This window comes from Bufo gargarizans, chromosome 4 (assembly GCF_014858855.1).
Source record: "Bufo gargarizans isolate SCDJY-AF-19 chromosome 4, ASM1485885v1, whole genome shotgun sequence".
Lineage (NCBI taxonomy): Eukaryota > Metazoa > Chordata > Amphibia > Anura > Bufonidae > Bufo > Bufo gargarizans.
Genome location: NC_058083.1, coordinates 351163178 through 351184143, shown reverse-complemented (window position 1 = coordinate 351184143; position 20966 = coordinate 351163178). Strand labels below are relative to the sequence as shown.

At 44.4% G+C, this 20966-nt stretch overlaps 1 protein-coding gene across 1 annotated transcript in view; it reads left to right on the top strand.

The window, feature by feature from the left end:
• NUP133 (nucleoporin 133) overlaps positions 1-20966 on the top strand; it is a 279976-nt gene that overhangs the window by 29583 nt on the left and 229427 nt on the right. Inside the window, exons 4-5 of the mRNA XM_044292116.1 lie at positions 8897-8995; positions 14673-14804. Coding sequence (XP_044148051.1) covers positions 8897-8995; positions 14673-14804 — 231 coding nt within the window. The remainder of the gene's footprint in view (positions 1-8896; positions 8996-14672; positions 14805-20966) is intronic.

Sequence of the window (20966 nt, the reverse complement as noted above, 5' to 3'; positions counted from 1 at the left end):
TACGTTGGCTCTGGCAGGACTGCTGTTCCCTCGCCTACTACCATTTACTCCTCTTCGGATGCAGTGTGGTACGAGTCCTTTCTATTGGCGCCCTCTGCGCGTCACGCTGATCTGCTACCAGGTTCGGGCCGCTCTTCTCGGGTAGGTCACCCAACTTCTCTTGGGTGCTCGATTATCCAGGTCCAGGGGACCTCCACTTTGGGTTCTTCAGGATATTCACCTTCTACGAGGCGGTGAGCAGGGCGTCTCACAGTGTAGCGGGGATTCTGCTTTTGGGCTGCCATATGGCTTCCCTGTTACTAACTCCTCTTTTCGGTTCAAGGGTGTTGTGTCTGCCTCTGTCTCGACTGCGTTTCCTTGCCGGCTCTGTTTTGACTCCCGCTTGGGGCATATCACTCCGATTATGGCTTCTGCCCGTTCAGGCTTCAGAGGCTGTTCCTTCGAGCATAGTTGTTCACTTTCATGGTTCCGGTGTTCGACATGGACTTTAGCCTGTCTTGTCCTGGCATCTGTTTGATGCTGGGCGGCCCCCTTTTTTTTTTTTTTTTTTTTTTTTTTTTAGGTTTCTTCCGATCCTTGGTTCCTCTGTACCGTTCCAATACCGCCCTGGGAACTACATACTGAGCTCTCGGCGCTCCAATCTTTTCCTTGGAGCCGTTACAGAAGTTATCCCTGCTTCTTCTGTCCTGTACAGTTGTGTTTCTGTTTGCCATCGTGTCTCTGACTGGTGTCGGAATGGCGGCCCTTCTTGTTCCGTCCTTCTGTCCTTTTCCAGGACAGGGCTGTTTTCTCCATTCAGTCCCTTTCTTCCTTCTGAAGGTGGTGTCTGCCTTCATCTCGATGGGACTATCGTCCTCTCCTTCCCGTCTCCGGGTACAGACTCTTCACTGATTGGAGGTACGGTACAGGCGGTACTGCGCCTGCGCAAGTTTTCTGGCTGCCGACAGTAAGGACGGGGCATTTCTAGAAGGTAGACTATGACGTGGGGAGGGGGCGGAACCGTTTGCTGGGCTGTGGGAGGTTATTTGAGGATCAGGAGGCGTTCTTGGGCACTGCAGGGGAGCGTCACTGGGCACCGGAGAAGGGAAAAACGCTCCTCTAGGCACCTTGGGGCCTCATTAGCATATCATAAAAAGCGTTTTTATATCAAAATGACAAAACAAAATAAAGTAAAAAGACTGCTGGAAATAAGGTACTTTAGTGAACATAGCGATGGTAACAGCTTAAATGGTTAACCGCTTGCCGCCGCGCTAACGCCGAAAGGCGTCATCGCGGCGGCTCTCCCAGGTCACACTAACGCCAATAGGCGTCATCTCGCGAGACGCGAGATTTCCTGTGAACGCGCGCACACAGGCGCGCGCGCTCACAGGAACGGAAGGTAAGCGAGTGGATCTCCAGCCTGCCAGCGGCGATCGCTCGCTGGCAGGCTGGAGATCCGAATTTTTTAACCCCTAACAGGTATATTAGACGCTGTTTTCATAACAGCGTCTAATATACCTCCTACCTGGTCCTCTGGTGGTCCCTTTTGTTAGGATCGACCACCAGAGGACTCAGGTAGGTCAGTACAGTCGCACCAAACACCACACTGCACTACACTACACCCCCCCCCCGTCACTTATTAACCCCTTATAAACCCATGATCACCCCATATAAACTCCCTGATCACCCGCCTGTCATTGATCACCCCCCTGTCAGGCTCCGTTCAGACGTCCGTATGATTTTTACGGATCCACGGATACATGGATCGGATCCGCAAAAAGCATACGGACGTCTGAATGGAGCCTTACAGGGGGGTGATCAATGACAGGCGGGTGATCACCCATATACACTCCCTGATCACCCCCTGTCATTGATCACTCCCCTGTAAGGCTCCATTCAGACGTCCGCATGATTTTTACGGATCCATGGATACATGGATCGGATCCGCAAAACACATGCGGACGTCTGAATGGAGCCTTACAGGGGGTGATCAATGACAGGCGGGTGATCACCCATATACACTCCCTGATCACCCCCCTGTCATTGATAACCCCCCTGTAAGGCTCCATTCAGACGTCCGCATGCGTTTTGTGGATCCGATACATGTATCCATGGATCCGTAAAAAGTCATGCGGATGTCTGAATGGAGCCTTACAGGGGGGGTGATCAGTGACAGGGGGGTGATCACCCTGATTACCCTGATCACCCCCTGTCATTGATAACCCCCCTGTAAGGCTCCATTCAGACGTCCGCATGCGTTCTGTGGATCCGATACATGTATCCATGGATCCGTAAAAAGTCATGCGGATGTCTGAATGGAGCCTTACAGGGGGGGTGATCAGTGACAGGGGGGTGATCACCCTGATTACCCTGATCACCCCCTGTCATTGATCACCCCCCTGTAAGGCTCCATTCAGACGTCAGCATGCGTTTTGTGGATCCGATCCATGTATCCATGGATCCGTAAAAAGTCATGCGGATGTCTGAATGGAGCCTTACAGGGGGGGTGATCAATGACAGGGGGGTGATCAGGGAGTCTATATGGGTGATCACCCCCCTGTCATTGATCACCCCCCCCCCCCCCCCCCCCCCCCCCTGGTAAGGCTCCATTCAGACATTTTTTTTGGCACAAGTTAGCGGAAATTTTTTGTTTGTTTTTGTTTTTTCTTACTAAGTCTCATATTCCACTAACTTGTGTCAAAAAATAAAATCTCACATGGACGCACCATACCCCTCACGGAATCCAAATGCGTAAACATTTTTAGACATTTATATTCCAGACTTCTTCTCACGCTTTAGGGCCCCTAAAAAGCCAGGGCAGTATAAATACCCCACATGTGACCCCATTTCGGAAAGAAGACACCCCAAGGTATTCCGTGAGGGGCATATTGAGTCCATGAAAGATTGAAATTTTTGTCCTAAGTTAGCGGAAAGTGAGACTTTGTGAGAAAAAAACAAAAAAAAATCAATATCCGCTAACTTATGCAAAAAAATAAAAAATTCTAGGTACTCGTCATGCCCCTCATTGAATACCTTGGGGTGTCTTCTTTCCAAAGTGGGGTCACATGTGGGGTATTTATACTGCCCTGGCTTTTTAGGGGCCCGAAAGTGTGAGAAGAAGTCTGGGATCCAAATGTCTAAAAATGCCCTCCTAAAAGGAATTTGGGCCCCTTTGCGCATCTAGGCTGCAAAAAAGTGTCACACATGTGGTATCGCCGTACTCAGGAGAAGTTGGGGAATGTGTTTTGGGGTGTCATTTTACATATACCCATGCTGGGTGAGAAAAATATCTTGGTCAAATGCCAACTTTGTATAAAAAAATGGGAAAAGTTGTCTTTTGCCAAGATATTTCTCTCACCCAGCATGGGTATATGTAAAATGACACACCAAAACACATTGCCCAACTTCTCCTGAGTACGGCGATACCAGATGTGTCACACTTTTTTGATGCCAAGGTGGGCAAAGGGGCACCTTTCGGATTTCACCGGCCATTTTTTACACATTTTGATTGCAAGGTACTTCTTACACATTTGGGCCCCTAAATTGCCAGGGCAGTATAACTACGCCACAAGTGACCCCATTTTGGAAAGAAGACACCCCAAGGTATTCCGTGAGGGGCACGGCGAGTTCCTAGAATTTTTTATTTTTTGTCACAAGTTAGCAGGAAAATGATGATTTTTCTTTTTTTTTCTTTTTTCCTTACAAAGTCTCATATTCCACTAACTTGCGACAAAAAATAAAAAATTCTAGGAACTCGCCATGCCCCTCACGGAATACCTTGGGGTGTCTTCTTTCCAAAATGGGGTCACTTGTGGCGTAGTTATACTGCCCTGGCAATTTAGGGGCCCAAATGTGTGAGAAGTACTTTGCAATCAAAATGTGTAAAAAATGCCCTGCAAAATCCAAAAGGTGCACTTTGGAATATGTGCCCCTTTGCCCACCTTGGCAGCAAAAAAGTGTCACACATCTGGTATCGCCGTACTCAGGTGAAGTTGGGGAATGTGTTTTGGGGTGTCATTTTACATATACCCATGCTGGGTGAGAAAAATATCTTGGTCAAATGCCAACTTTGTATAAAAAAATTGGAAAAGTTGTCTTTTGCCAAGATATTTCTCTCACCCAGCATGGGTATATGTAAAATAATACCCCAAAACACATTCCCCAACTTCTCCTGAGTACGGCGATACCAGATGTGTGACACTTTTTTGATGCCAAGGTGGGCAAAGGGGCACATATTCCAAAGTGCACCTTTCGGATTTGCACCGGGCATTTTTTACACATTTTGATTGCAAAGTACTTCTCACACATTTGGGCCCCTAAATTGCCAGGGCAGTATAACTACGCCACAAGTGACCCCATTTTGGAAAGAAGACACCCCAAGGTATTCCGTGAGGGGCATGGCGAGTTCCTAGAATTTTTTATTTTTTGTCGCAAGTTAGTGGAATATGAGACTTTGTAAGGAAAAAAGAAAAAAAAAGAAAAATCATCATTTTCCGCTAACTTGTGACAAAAAATAAAAAATTCTAGGAACTCGCAGTGCCCCTCACGGAATACCTTGGGGTGTCTTCTTTCCAAAATGGGGTCACTTGTGGCGTAGTTATACTGCCCTGGCAATTTAGGGGCCCAAATGTGTGAGAAGTACCTTGCAATCAAAATGTGTAAAAAATGGCCTGCAAAATCCAAAAGGTGCACTTTGGAATGTGTGCCCCTTTGCCCACCTTGGCAGCAAAAAAGTGTCACACATGTGGTATCGCCGTACTCAGGAGAAGTTGAGGAATGTGTTTTGGGGTGTAATTTTACATATACCCATGCTGGATGAGAGAAATATCTTGGCAAAAGACAACTTTTCCCATTTTTTTATACAAAGTTGGCATTTGACCAAGATATTTTTCTCACCCAGCATGGGTATATGTAAAATGACACCCCAAAACACATTCCCCAACTTCTCCTGAGTACGGCGATACCAGATGTGTCACACTTTTTTGCTGCCAAGGTGGGCAAAGGGGCACATATTCCAAAGTGCACCTTTTGGATTTCACCGGTCATTTTTTACACATTTTGATTGCAAAGTACTTCTCACACATTTGGGCCCCTAAATTGCCAGGGCAGTATAACTACCCCACAAGTGACCCCATTTTGGAAAGAAGACACCCCAAGGTATTCCGTGAGGGGCATGGCAAGTTTTTAGAATTTTTTATTTTTTGTCGCAAGTTAGTGGAATATGAGACTTTGTAAGAAAAAATAAAAAAAATAAAATCATCATCATTTTCCGCTAACTTGTGACAAAAAATAAAAAGTTCTATGAACTCACTATGCCCATCAGCGAATACCTTAGGGTGTCTACTTTCCGAAATGGGGTCATTTGTGGGGTTTTTCTACTGTTTGGGCATTGTAGAACCTCAGGAAACATGACAGGTGCTCAGAAAGTCAGAGCTGTTTCAAAAAGCGGAAATTCACATTTTTGTACCATAGTTTGCAAATGCTATAACTTTTACCCAAACCATTTTTTTTTTGCCCAAACATTTTTTTTTTATCAAAGACATGTAGAACAATAAATTTGGCGAAAAATGTATATATGGATGTCGTTTTTTTTTTGCAAAATTTTACAGCTGAAAGTGAAAAATGTCATTTTTTTGCAAAAAAATCGTTAAATTTCGATTAATAACAAAAAAAGTTAAAATGTCAGCGGCAATGAAATACCACCAAATGAAAGCTCTATTAGTGAGAAGAAAAGGAGGTAAAATTCATTTGGGTGGTAAGTTGCATGACCGAGCGATAAACGGTGAAAGTAGTGTAGTGCCGATTTGTAAAAAAGGGCCTGGTCACTAGGGGGGTATAAACCTGTGGTCCTTAAGTGGTTAAGGACCAGGCCATTTTTTGCAAATCTGACCAGTATCACTTTGTGTGAATAACTTTAAAACGCTTTTACTTATCCAGGCCATTCTGAGATTTTTTTCGTCACATATTGTACTTCATGACAGTGGTAAAATGGAGTAAAAAAAGATTAATTTTTATTTATAAAAAAAATAAAAATTTCCCAAAAATTTGGAAACATTTCCAAAAATTTTTATTTTACATTCCCCATATGTCTACTTCATGTTTGAATCATTTTGGGAATGACATTTTATTTTTTGAGGACGTTAGAAGTTTAGAAGCAAATTTTGAAATTTTTCAGAATTTCTAAAACCCACTTTTTCATGACCAGTTTAGGTTTGAAGTCACTTTGTGTGGCTTACATAATAGAAACCACCCAAAAAATGACCCCATTTTACAAACTACACCCTTCAAGGTTTTCAAAACTGATTTTACAAACGTTGTTTACCCTTCAGGTGTTCCACAAGAATTAATGGAAATTAGAGATAAAATTTCACTTTTTTGGCAGATTTTTCATTTGAATCAATTTTTTCCAGTTACAAAGCAAGAGTTAACAGCCAAACAAAACTCAATATTTATGGCCCTGATTCTGTAGTTTACAGAAACACCCCATATGTGGTTGTAAACTGCTGTACGCGCACACTGCAGGGAGCAGAAGGAAAGGAATGCCGTGCGGTTTTTGGAAGGCAGGTTTTGTTGGACTGGTATTTTGACACCATGTCCCATTTGAAGCCCCCCTGATGCACCCCTAGAGTAGAAACTCCAAAAAGTGACCCCTTTTTGGAAACTATGGGATAGGGTGGCAGTTTTGTTTGTACTATTTTAGGGTACATATGATTTTTGGTTGCTCTATATTACACTTTTTGTGAGGCAAGCTAACAAGAAATAGCAGTTTTGGCACCGTTTTTATTTTTTGTTATTTGCAACATTCATCTGACAGGTTAGACCAGGCATCCTCAAACTGCGGCCCTCCAGCTGTTGTAAAACTACAACTCCCACAATGCCCTGCTGTAGGTTGCTACCTATAGGCTGTTCGGGCATGCTGGGAGTTGTAGTTTTGCAACAGCTGGATGGCCACAGTTTGAGGATGCCTGGGTTAGATCATGTGGTATTTTTATAGAGCAGGTTGTCACGGACATGGCAATACCAAATATGACTATTATTTGTTTCAGTTTTACATGACAAACAATAAAAAAAATGATTCTTTAGTGTCTCCACATTCTGAAAGCCATTTTTTTTATTTTTATTTTTGGGGGGGGGGGGGGGCGACTGTCTTGTGTAGGAGCTCATTTTTTTTCGGTATGAGATGACTGTTTGATTGGCACTATTTTGGGGTGCGTATGATTTTTTTGATCGCTTGCTATTACACTTTTTGTGATGTAAGGTGACCAAAAATTGCTTTTTTTACACCTGCAGCTGTGGGGAGGGCTCTGCAGTTGCAAAAAAGGCCGAGCTTCTTGGTGTAACAGCAACATCCCCGTTGCTTCTAGATGCTTATCTTGTATATAGTAAAACACAATTTTTCTTAGAAATGTGGTCACATATGAACATTGGACCAACGCAAGATGCCCAGGGCGGACTGGTAACTTTATTGGTCGTGGGAAAAAAAAAAAAGTTGCCCCACGTTGTAGGCGGATCCAAATTGGACAACAGAAGTAGGTGGGACCAGAAATACAGTAGTGCAGACAAAATACCACCCCGTCAGAAACAAATACCACAGTGCAGAACAATATACTGCCCCAGCGGAACCAGATACCACAGTGTCACACTAAATATGCCTCCGTAGAACAAAATACTGCTGCTCATGCCACAGTATGGAACTGTATCATTGTCCTGAGGATGGCGATACAGTTTGAATTTAGGAGGGCATTTGCAGCCACTAGCTAGGTGCATAATTGCTTGATGCTCCTACTAATTAGTGCTGAGAGCATCAGAACTTTATGTACCTGGCTGGGAGCCAAGAAAATGACTCTTTGGCCATAAGCCCATCGGGAAATTCCCCTTTAGGGTCCATGGCCGGCCAGCCCGCCCATGCAGATGCCTTCAACTCCCAAGCGCACATGCAGCAGGTCAGACAGTTTCATAGGTACTAATCTGCTGATAGATGCCCTTTTTAAAAAAAATAAATAAATAGAAATATATATATATAATATTATTTTATTTTTATTTTTTTACTTTCTCTGCGATCCTTTAACTTGCAATCCTTAGATGCATTTCCCATTCATTATGTTCCTAAGTCCGCAGTGGTGGAGGTCGTGTTCAAGTGCATCAAGGGTGGAGCTGAGCCAGTCTATGAACCTTTGCTGCACCTCCTTTCTCTAACACACCCTCCCTTTTGACAGGTAGGGGAGTTTACTATGCAGGAACCTTTGCCCTGCTAATCAATTAGTGGGGAGGGTCTGGCAGAGGAAGTAGAAGGAGCATGAGTGCCCAGTGTGGCTTGTGCATGCCCACAGTGCGCTCAACTGCTCATTTACATATGGATTAAAAGTACCTTTTCTCCGGAATGAGGCAAGGGATTGTTAAGAGGCATCATTACATTCAGCTGAGGTAGCCCTATAAGGCATTGCCCTAGTCACAGATTCCCTCTAATGTAGGAAATAATGACACAGAGGGGAAGGCACTGGAATGCCGTTTGAGGACGAAGATGGTACTTCAAGTCCTTGTGGAAAGTGGGACAGGCTGTTAAAATGTGACGGAAAGTGGTTAGTAAACACACTCTTGTGTTGCAAGGCGCCCATGTACCTTAGGTTGTTCGACCTAAGGATACGGCCATTCTGTCTGTATTGCCTGATATTAGCAGTGAATTCTATTCTAAATGGATGTAACCTTTCCCAGTAATTAAGTGATTATTATTTAATTTTTTTTCTAAGTGGGATTACAACAGCATAGCCAATGTGGTAGGTCACAGAAGAGAACTAAGAAGAAAGTCCTAAGCATAAATGAAGTGTGGTAGGACCAGTGCATATACACGAGTACATGCTTGCTGTGCTTTTGTTTTTTATAGTAAACCTGTTTTACAGTAAAAATTATTTATTAACAGTCTATGTCGTGTAAAGAACTGCAGCTCCCACCAAGTGATTTCCCATGGTCTGCAGACCTGGTAGATATATGGACTGCTGATGATGCAGCAACTACTCAAGTAAGTGATATTAACTGTTTTTAGATGTTAAAGGGGTTGGCTACTTTCTGGTTACTGTTGACCTGTGTTAAAATTCTGCACCATTTTCTATATTTCATAAGGTATGCTTGCTTCCTTGTTTGCCAAGTCTTTTTTTGCTGTCCACACAGAGGTCTTGTCCATAAAATGGCTTCTGTTGGAGGGTCATGTGACTAGGAAAATCCCCTCCATGTGATGTCCCCTCCATTCACATACACTGCACCTGCCGTCTGCTTGTTCACTGTTGGAAGTTTAGTGCAGTTACAGTGTGTTTGAATTGAGAAGACTGAATTATGTGTCGGGTCACATGACCCTCCATCAGCAGCCATCTTATGAACAGAACCTCTATGAGGACAGCACAGAAGATTTGCCCAGCAAGGCGACATGGCTTATGAAATATAGCAAATGGCACAGAATATCAACAAAGGCTATATTAGTGCCATGTAGTCATCTTAACTACACATTAGTCACAAGTAGCCAGAAAGTGACCAACCCCTTTAAATACAGTCATTGACAAAAAAAAAAAAAACACACAGAAGTTTTGAAATCAATTGGAACTCTGTATGTGGGAATATGTGTAAGTTATTATAATATAGCGAAGGGATAAGTTTATTGTAGAAACCTGTGCAATTAAAAAGAGGATGTAATAGACCACCTGTAGCCTAACTAGATACAAGGTGTAATATATTTGGGCATGAAGGCATACAGGTGGCACATTTGCCCACAGATGATGCAGCTTGGTCTGTAGATCCTGCATGCTTGTATGTGGTGAAAGCATGCATCCCAGCTGGTCCCATAAATGCTGGGACTTTCATATCACAAGTAGGGATGACCGACTGTCATATGCGATGGCTCCGCAGATCATTACAGTAGCAGCTGGGGTAGTGTGGCTCTCCACAGCAAAGGCACTCACCACAAGGACTCCATACTTGAACCTAGATTTGTTGCTAGAAACAATACTGTCCAAATCCATAGCATTTTAGATTTTTCGTTCGTGACACCACCGCAAACTAAGGTGACGGTGGCTGGCTGTGTCAATAACAGGACATGTAGTGGTTGCTGTGACACCAAATTTCCTTTTTTTAAGTGCCTGGAAATGGTCTGGGCAGAAACAGGGGTGTGTAATGAAGGTACCACCTGTGCCTGGATGGTGGACAATGAAACTGTGGAAGCCTCTTGTGCTTGTTGGCAGATCAAGCAATCTTCTCTATTGATGGTCTCTCTGGAGCATGCACGCAATTAACGACTGCTCCCAATCACCAGCTAGATCAGAATGGCCTCAATAGCAGGCAGTTTGTCAAAACTACCATCCTTCTCTTAGTTTGAAGATGCACCCCCTTTCAAACTTTGTCTTCTAAAGCATTGTATAGGCATGTCTATAATAAAAATTTATGATTGTAGTTGTACAACCAAACCTTATTGGTTAGCTTACCGAAAGACTAGTAACAACAAATAATAAAATAGTAATAAAAGTACTAATAAAAACAAATACATATACAGGATCCCATATGTGTATAGAGCATGTATATTGTAAACAATGGAGAGTAAAGTCTGAACGGTGATATATAACAAATGCATACATTATGCCTAAAATAGTGCAAAGAGGAATAATTATTACGTATATTGTATTTATAATCCTAGATACAAAGTATCAATGTGTAGGTTAGCAGGTTAGTAAAAAAAAGTGGGAATAAAATGACCATTGAACGTATGTGTGTTAAAGGGTTTTTCCAAGTGTGTGTTATTGATTTTATCCTCTGGATCTGATTTTTGGGGGTCTGACACCCAGGGCTCCCACCCATCAGCTTTTCCATGTAGGCATCGGCACTTACAGCCTTGTTTCTGCTTATCAAACACAACTCCTTACATTGTATAGCGGCTGTGCATGGTATGGGGCTGAGCTGCACATAAGCCATGCGACTGATGCACGTGACGTCAGATGGCCTAGCTTAAAGGGTTTCTACCACTTGAATATCACATATTTGGTGTTCAGACACTAGCGATTCGCTAGTGTCTGTTCTTGCCTACAAGCTAATTATCACATTAATCCGGGCTGCCGATACCTCAAAAAAAAGCACTTATATCTTTATGCAAATGAGCCTCTAGGTGCTATGCAGGCGTTTTTCTAAGCACCTAGAGGCTCCGTCTACCTTGCATTTTGCCGCCCTGCGCCTCGCTCCAGCACGCCCATCTCTCACTGTAATCGATCCTCCCCCTGCTTCAGCCTTCCGAAATCCCGCGCCTGCGCCGTCCGTCGCGGCATTCGGAGGCATTCGGCGCAGGCGCAGTCAATGTCTGACCGCTCCCTGCTCAGACATTTCAACTGCGCCTGCGCCGATGACGTCACAGAGCTCCGTGGGACAGACGAAGCCCAGCAGCAAGCGGTCAGACATTGACTGCGCCTGCCGAATGCCTCCGAATGCCGCGACGGACGGCGCAGGCGCGGGATTTCGGAAGGCTGAAGCAGGGGGAGGATCGATTACAGTGAGAGATGGGCGTGCTGGAGCGAGGCGCAGGGCGGCAAAATGCAAGGTAGACGGAGCCTCTAGGTGCTTAGAAAAACGCCTGCATAGCACCTAGAGGCTCATTTGCATAAAGATATAAGTGCTTTTTTTGAGGTATCGGCAGCCCGGATTAATGTGATAATTAGCTTGTAGGCAAGAACAGACACTAGCGAATCGCTAGTGTCTGAACACCAAATATGTGATATTCAAGTGGTAGAAACCCTTTAAGCTGAGAGAAGGCTGCAGCACTACTACCAGCCAGCACAGATGCCTTCTCGAACAGCTGATCGGCAGGGGTCCCGGGTGTTGCGTTCATACTGATCAGATACTGATGACCTATAAAGAGGATAGGTCATCAGTAAAAAACTCTTGGAAAACCTCTTTAACTAGAACCTTTTTATAGGTCCAGTGAGGGAAGCAGTTTGTACACCCTCTTGTGGAGAGACCTAGTCTCTTATCATACCTGTGATCATTTTCATTGCCTGAGACATATCTGCTTGCTGAGTTCTGCAGCAATCCAACATTTCCATCTGGGTGCGTTTTTTTATTTTCTTTGTCATTGACTGTATATTGTATAAGCTTAGGCCTCATGCACACGACCGTTGTTTGGGTCTCTGATGCGGACCCATTCACTTCAATGACTTCAGTGGCTCCGTTCTGCGGCCCCGCAAAAAAAAAAAAAAAGCATGTCCTATTCTTGTCCACGCTTTGTGGAGAAGAATAGGCATTTATATTGCCGCCTCCCATTCCGTTCCGCAAATTGTGGAAGACAACACGGATGGTTTCCGTTTTATGCGGATCCGTGGTTTGCGGACTGCAAAAAACGGCACAGCCGTGTGCATGAAGCCTTAGGCTCACACTTCAGTTATTTGGTCAGTTATGTTGAGCCAAATGTATGTTCGGGTCAAAAACGCAGAACAGGTGCAGATCTTTCCCTTATACCTTATCTCTGAGTAGGCTTCACTACTGGTTTTGGCACACAATAACTGATGAGAATAACTGATCAAATAACTGAAGTGTGAACTCTGCCTTGCTGTTGTTTGTATGTATGCATCAGTTTTTTTGCTGTAGTCTCATCCTGCTAATACAATTTGCAGACTCTTTTTGCATGTGAATTATTGTAGTGAAGCTGGTGTCTATATTCACTGCATTGCACTCATTGAGTGGTAAATGCTGAGTAAGGCCTCATGCACACGACCGTGCCATTTTTTTGTGGTGCGCAAAAACCTGAAGCCGCCCGTGTTGCCTTCCGTAATTTGCGGAACGGACGTCGGCAATATAAATGTCTATTCTTGTCCGCCAAGCGCCTACAAGAATAGGACATGTTATATTTTTTTTTTAGTGGAGCCGCGGAATGGAGCCACGGATGTGGACAGCACATGGAGTGCTGTCCGCATCCTTTGCGGCCCCATTGAAGTGAATGTGTCCGTACCCGAGCCGCCAAAACGGCAGCTCGGATGTGGACCCAAACAACGGTCGTGTGTATGAGGCCTAAAGGAGTGGGTAGAAGTAGTAGTAGTAGAAAACCTCTTCTATCTTCTTCTCAGTCGTTGACGTCCAGAGAGCAATGGTTTTATTACCGCATGGTACATGTGCGGTACACTGAAATCCCAGCACCAGATGCCATACATGCATGGTACTGGTTCACTATGAGGAGCTGCATTGTGGTGGTGGTGCTAGTTGCAAATGGCAACAAAATTGTTAATTCTTATTGCCATATGCAAATTCTTAGTTGCATTGGCGGCTTCTGGAGCCCTGTCTTGTGTGTGCCACCCCTCCAAATGCCCTGAAGGTAGACCCTCATGTTGAAGTGCTCTCAGCAGTGATGGCGTTTCTGGTCTGGTTAGACATACAGAGGTGGTTGGGGCTGTGAAGTAACTTATTGCAGAGAGCTTCAATGCCGAGAACCGCCTTTGAGACACTTGCAGAAGGGGGGGTATACCACAGTAAAAGTTCTTTTTCACGGTACTCCTGCTGGTCTTTATATTCTGCTGGTTTACTGTCCTGTACACTGAACATATAGTATTCTCCCCTTTTCTCACCGCTAAAGTATTCCTGTCCACCCTGGCACTTGCTACCTGTGAATGGGACATGTTTAGCATGCTAGGTAGCAGAACTTGCAGTGTTCAGTAGCAGAGCCCTTGTTGTCTCTGAAGAGTTTGATATTCTCAGTATTTCATTCTCCATTGAAATGGATCTTGAATTAATGTGTGTTCACAGCCAGCTGAAGGGTGAGGACTTCTTTAAAGGGGGTTGTCTCACTTTAGCAATTGGCATCCATCATGTAGAGAAAGTTAGTATAAGCCACTTACTAATGTATTGTTGTTATCCATATTGCTTCCTTTTGCGTGCTAGATTCATTTTTTTATCACATTATACACTTCTCATTTCCATGGTTATGACCACCCTGTGATGGCCATGCTTGCACACTATAGGAAAAAGTCCCAACCTCTCTGGTGGCCTGGCCCGTGGGAGCTCATAGGCTGGTGTCCCCCCCCCCCCCTACAGTGTTCAAGCACGGCCACTGCTGATGGATTGCATGGTGGTCGTAACCACGGAATTTATAATGCGATAGAAAAATTAATCTAGCCAGCAAGGAAACAATATGGACAATCATAATACATTACTAAGTAGCTTGTATTAACTTTTTCTACATGATAAATGCAACTTGCTGAAGTGACACAACCCCTTTAAGTCTTCATATATTGGGCTTGGAAGCAGCTAGAGATCTTGACCTGAACTTTGAAAGCTGACAATTTAAGCTTTAACAAGACCAGACCATTACACCATTATCTCCACTACATTGGGAGATAGCTTTTAGCAACTTGGTTTAATTTTCAGCTACTGTCATTCCCAACCTGATTTATAACAGCAAAATCTCCTAAAGTAGAGGAGATAGTGCTCTGATTTTGGTCTTGTTTTAAAGCTTAGACTGTCCACTTTAAAAGACCAGGTGCATATCTCTACTGATCCGGAGGTATGAGGTGTTATACTGGTCCTCGCCCTGCTGGCCGAGCTTTGCCTGGGCTCAACTGTTGTCCTTTTCTCAAAGGTCAAACAGAGCTTGGGCAAAACTGTTAAGGGATTAATAGGTTTTATAATTTGTTTTCAAAGTATATCATCTTCACATTGTCAAAATGTATTTTGTTACATAGTCAGTTGGAGTTATGGCAGCTACAGGTGAAGGATCAATCCGTTATTGGCCATGTCTCACACATGAAGAGTTTTACACAGAAGCTTATGCTGATTTTGGAGATTCGGTTTGTTTGTTTATAACAGCTGTAAAGGTAAGATTTAGTGGTTACAATTGTGTCACATGGGGTGGATAAGTCTGCTTATATGTTCTATAATGTAATCACATAGTAACTTTAGGTTTATGAGGAACCACTGTAATTAGAGAGCATTCCGCTTTAAAGGGACACTTCCATCAAAATATATTTTTGGTGCATATTGTAAAATATATACAGTACAGACCAAAAGTTTGGACACACCTTCTCATTCAAGAGTTTTCTTTATTTTCATGACTATGAAAATTGTAGATTCACACTGAAGGCATCAAAACTATGAATTAACACATGTGGAATTATATACATAACAAAAAAGTGTTTAACAACTGAAAATATGTCCTATTCTAGGTTCTTCAAAGTAGCCACCTTTTGCTTTGATTACTGCTTTGCACACTCTTGGCATTCTCTTGATGAGCTTCACGAGGTAGTCATCTGAAATGGTCTTTCAACAGTCTTGAAGGAGTTCCCAGAGATGCTTAGCACTTGTTGGCCCTTTTGCCTTCACTCTGCGGTCCAGCTCACCCCAAACCATCTCGATTGGGTTCAGGTCTGGTGACTGTGGAGGCCAGGTCATCTGGCGCAGCACCCCATCACTCTCCTTCAGGGTCAAATAGCCCTTACACAGCCTGGAGGTGTGTTTGGGGTCATTGTCCTGTTGAAAAATAAATGATGGTCCAACTAAACGCAAACCGGATGGAATAGCATGCCGCTGCAAGATGCTGTGGTAGCCATGCTGGTTCAGTATGCCTTCAATTTTGAATAAATCCCCAACAGTGTCACCAGCAAAGCACCATCACACCTCCTCCTCCATGCTTCACGGTGGGAACCAGGCATGTAGATTCCATCCGTTCACCTTTTCTGCGTTGCACAAAGACACGGTGGTTGGAACCAAAGATCTCAAATTTGGACTCATCAGACCAAAGCACAGATTTCCACTGGTCTAATGTCCATTCCTTGTGTTCTTTAGCCCAAACAAGTCTCTTCTGCTTGTTGCCTGTCCTTAGCAGTGGTTTCCTAGCAGATATTCTACCATGAAGGCCTGATTCACACAGTCTCCTCTTAACAGTTGTTCTGTGGATGTGTCTGCTGCTAGAACTGTGTGTGGCATTGACCTGGTCTCTAATCTGAGCTGCTGTTAACCTGCGACTTCTGAGGCTGGTGACTCGGATGAACTTATCCTCCGCAGCAGAGGTGACTCTTGGTCTTTCTTTCCTGGGGCGGTCCGCATGTGAGCCAGTTTCTTTGTAGCGCTTGATGGTTTTTGTGACTGCACTCGGGGACACTTTCAAAGTTTTCCCAATTTTTCGGACTGACTGACCTTCATTTCTTAAAGTAATGATGACCACTCATTTTTCTTTACTTGGCTGCTTTTTTCTTGCCATAATACAAATTCTAACAGTCTATTCAGTAGGACTATCAGCTGTGTATCCAACTGACTTCTCCACAACGCAACTGATGGTCCCAACCCCATTTATAAGGCAAGAAATCCCACTTATTAAACCTGACATGGCACACCTGTGAAGTAAAAACCATTTCAGGTGACTACCTCTTGAAGCTCATCAAGAGAATGCCAAGAGTGTGCAAAGCAGTAATCAAAGCAAAAGGTGGCTACTTTGAAGAACCTAGAATATGACATATTTTCAGTTGTTTCGCACTTTTTTTTGTTATGTATATAATTCCACATGTGTTAATAGTTTTGATGCCTTCAGTGTAAATCTACAATTTTCATAGTCATGGAAATAAAGAAAACTCTTTGAATGAGAAGGTGTGTCCAAACTTTTGGTCTGTACTGTATTGTTTTGCTTGTTTCCCTGTCCTTCTCTTGTCCTCTCCTCCTTACTCCTTCCACAGGATGTGCCAGCTGTTTGCTAGGGGGTAGAGAACAGGGTTTTAAAGGGATACTTCTTTCAAATGTTTTTAATGACCTATTTACTCACCTATATAGCGCTGACATTCCACTGCACTTTACAGACATTTATAATCACTCTCTGTCCCTAGTGGAGTGTACAATATACGTTTCCTATCAGTATATCTTTGGAGTATGAGAGGAAACCGAAATACCTGTTGGGAACCCATGCAAACATGGGAATGGGCAGATGTTGTCCTTGGTCACATTCAAACCTAGGACCGCATTGCTGCGAGGCAGCAGTGTTAACCACTCAGCCACCTATATGTGAATGTCTTTTTTTTTTTTTTTTTTTTTTTTTAAATCCAGAATGGTTGCATGGTTTTGTGTTTATAAGTTTTTTTTTTAAACCCTCCATGCTTTCTTCATGGCTCTTTAACATCTTCCTTGTATGAACTTATAGGACAACAAATTGTCTCACTTAACATTAGTCAGATCATCAATGCAGACAGAGAGAACCCTCCTGTATTGAATTAGTTAGGCTTCTTTCACAGTTCCAGCAGGCTGTTGACTGCCTGCTGGCCCGATTGATCATAATGGGGTCCAGTGGAGATCCAGCCACAGGATAGGTCATCGCTATCACAGCTGTGGGGTCTAAGTTCTGGCAGCCCCACTATTAAGCTGTTGTGGAAAGCTGTGGTGCTCACCGGAGCTCTGGTGAGTGGGGAGGCCTCTCTGCTCTTTCCAAGCACAGCACCTTATATTGTATAGCGGCTGTGCTTGGTAAGTGCCCTTGACTTGAATAGGGCTGAGCTGCAATTGGGCCGTGTGACCAGTGACGTCACATGACCTTAGAAGAAGCTGAAGCGTCTTCGAACAGCTGATCGGCAGATGTACCAGATGTCAGACCCCCCCCACCGATCTGATATTGTAGACCTATCCTATCCTGATAGGTCATAAATATTAATTCCCAGATAACCCCTTTAAGGCCCCTATACAGGGGCTGACAATCAAGGCAATTATCAGGAGAGAGCATTCCTAGGAATAATAGTTTCTGATAATTACCCTATGTACATTTTTCCGCCGATCATCCGGTCATTGGGTGAAAGCATTGTTGATGCAGTCACCTAGATCATTGTTTCTGACCAGCAGATTATGCTGTGTAAACAAGGATTTGCTGCCCAGAAACAATGAATCTCTATGGGCTCAAGTATATATCATAGCTATAGCTAGTCCTCAGGTATCATCTTCCCCTCACAATAGCTCTATACTGACAATGGATTAGCCGTATAGGAGGTTTCATCATTTGTTTTGACTGTCCAGAACAATTTTCTGCATTTAACCCTTTCAAGACCCTGCCATATTTCACCTTAAGGACCGTGCCGTTTTTTTTTTTAAGTTTTTTGTCACTTTGTGGTAATATCATTGGTGCACTTTTACTTATCCAAGCCATTCTGAGATTATCTCGTGACACATTGTACTTCATGATAGTGGTACATTTAAGTCAATATTTTTCCTATTGTTTTTTTTTTTTAATTCCAAATTGGCAAAAAAAATAAAAATAAACGCAACTTTTTACGTTTTTCAGCTTTTAAAACCGATAGTGATACCTCATATAATAGTTATTGCTTTACATTTCCCATAAATCTACTTTGTTTGGAAATTTCCAAAACCCACTTTTTTAAGGACCAGTTCAGTTATGAAGTCACTGTGGGGCTTACATAATAGAAACCACCCATAAATGGCCCCATTTTAGAAACTACACCCCTCAAGGTATTCAAAACTGATTTTACAAACTTTGTTAACCCTTTAGGTGTTCCACAAGAATTAACCTCTTCAGGACACATGACATACCGGTACGGCATGTTGTCCTGGTACTTAACCGCCTCCGGACCGCCTAACGCAGATGTGCGGTCCGGAGGCGGCAGCGCTGCGCAGAGTCACGCATATACGCGTCATGTCGCGAGATGCGAGATGACGCGCTTTGCCGGCCCGTGCATGCGCAGTTCGAGCCGGCATTTCGTCAAGGGGGGTCGCGTCATCAGCTTGCCAGCCAATGATCGCGGCTGGCAAGCTGATGATTTAAAAAAAAAAAACAATCAGAAGCCACATAGCAGATCATATTAGTAAATATGATCTGTTATATGGCTGCCCTGCTCCTCTGCTGGTCCTTTTCGTCGGTTGGATCCAGCAGAGGAGCAGGCTTCACAGTGAGTACACCAAACACCACACACTAGCCCCAGATCACCCCCCTGCACCCCAAATAACCCTTTGATCGCCCCTGTCAATCACTAGTGAAAGGAAAAAAGTGATCAGTGTAAACTGTCACTTTTTTTTTCACTGGTATTGACCGTTAGATTTTAGGATAGTTTGGGCCCCTTGGTTAGGTAGTTTAGGGATCGGTTAGCGCCCAGCCCACCGCACCGCAGTCACTGATTAGCGTATCGCTAATCAGCATTTGTACTTTTATAGTATCTGGAAGTGATCAAAACTGATCACGGTCAGATCTATAATAGTATTAGTGTCACTTTAGTTCGCCCTCCACCCAAAACGCAGTGTTTGCCCGATCAGGCCTGATCGGTCGCCCACACGTGCGTTTGCCCACACCCGCCCCACCGCAGTGACAAAAAATATATATTTTTTGATCACTGCACATTCACTTTACACGTGCTGCGGCGATAAAAAAAATCTGTTTTGATATTTTTTATCAACCGCAGCGGCCTCCGGTACTTCGCTAGCCTCCCATTTGTAAGACAGGCTTGCTTTTTTTTCTTGGGTAGTCTCAGGGAATACCCCTAAATTTAGTTGCCCACATGTCTAACAGGGGGTATTCTTCTGAAGAGGCCTACAGGCTTCTGACCCAGTTGGATGAGGAATGGGAACCCTCATCTGATGAATCTAGCGGGTCAGAATACGAACCTGTAGAAAGCAGTGGCTCTCTGACCCAAAGTTCGGACGAGGAGGCTGACCCGGCCCCGTGTCTCTAGACCACAGGTTGCGCAGGATCCGCAGCAGAGTGGGGCTGGCGCTGTCTGATTACGTGGTGAGGCATACACCAGCAGCGCAGCCCTCCCTGGACCTAGTACCAGCACTGCCGTACAACCTGGTGAAGTGGCGAGCACCAGAAGGGCAGTTGAAGCTGGTACGGTGGCATGAGCAGTAGTGACCCCGTCGCAGCCACCACAAAGACGGGCCCGTAGAGCCCCTAGAATCCCAGAGGTGCTGGCAAACCCTGATTGGCAGTCCCCAACTTCAGCCGCACCTGTAGTTCCCCCTTTCACCGCCCAGTCTGGAGTTCGGGTTGAGACAGCTCAGATCGGTTCGGCCCTGGGATTTTTTGAGCTGTTCTTGACTGCGGAGCTCTTAGACATAGTCGTGGCCGAAACAAACAGGTATGCCACACAATTTATAACCGCCAACCCAGGAAGCTATTATGCCCAGCCTTTCCGGTGGAAACCAGTCCAAGTTTCCGAAATTAAAACTTTTCTGGGCCTTCTCCTCAACATGGGTCTAACTAAAAAGCATGAATTGCGGTCATATTGGTCCACGAACCCAATTCATCACATGCCCATGTTCTCTGCTGCTATGTCCAGGGCACGTTTTGAGGCCATCCTGCGTTTCCTGCACTTTAGCGACAACACCGCCTCCCGTCCCAGAGGCCACCCAGCTTTTGACCGGCTCCACAAAATTCGGCCCCTCATAGGCCACTTCAACCAGAAATTTGCAGATTTGTATACCCCTGAGCAAAACATCTGCGTAGACGAGTCCCTAATACATTTTACCGGGCGCCTTGGCTTCAAACAATACATCCCAAGCAAGCAAGCACGCCCGGTATGGGGTCAAATTGTATAAGCTCTGTGAAAGGGCCACAGGCTATACCCACAAATTTCGGATCTATGAGGGAAAAGATCAGACCCTGGAGCCGGTCGGTTGCCCTAACTACCTGGGGAGCAGTGGGAAGACAGTCTGGGACTTGGTGTCACCCTTATTCGGCAAGGGGTACCATCTTTATGTGGACAATTTCTACACAAGTGTGGCCCTCTTTAGGCATTTGTTTCTAGAACAGATTGGCGCCTGTGGCACCGCGCGAACTAGTCACGCGGGCTTCCCCCAACGGCTCATTACCACCCGTCTTGCAAGGGGGCAGAGGGCTGCCTTGTGTAACGAAGAACTGCTCGCGGTGAAATGGAGAGACAAGCGTGACGTTTACATGCTCTCCTCCATTCACGCAGACACAACAATACAAATTGAGCGAGCAACCCGTGTCATTGAAAAGCCCCTCTCAGTCCACGACTATAACCTTCACATGGGAGGGG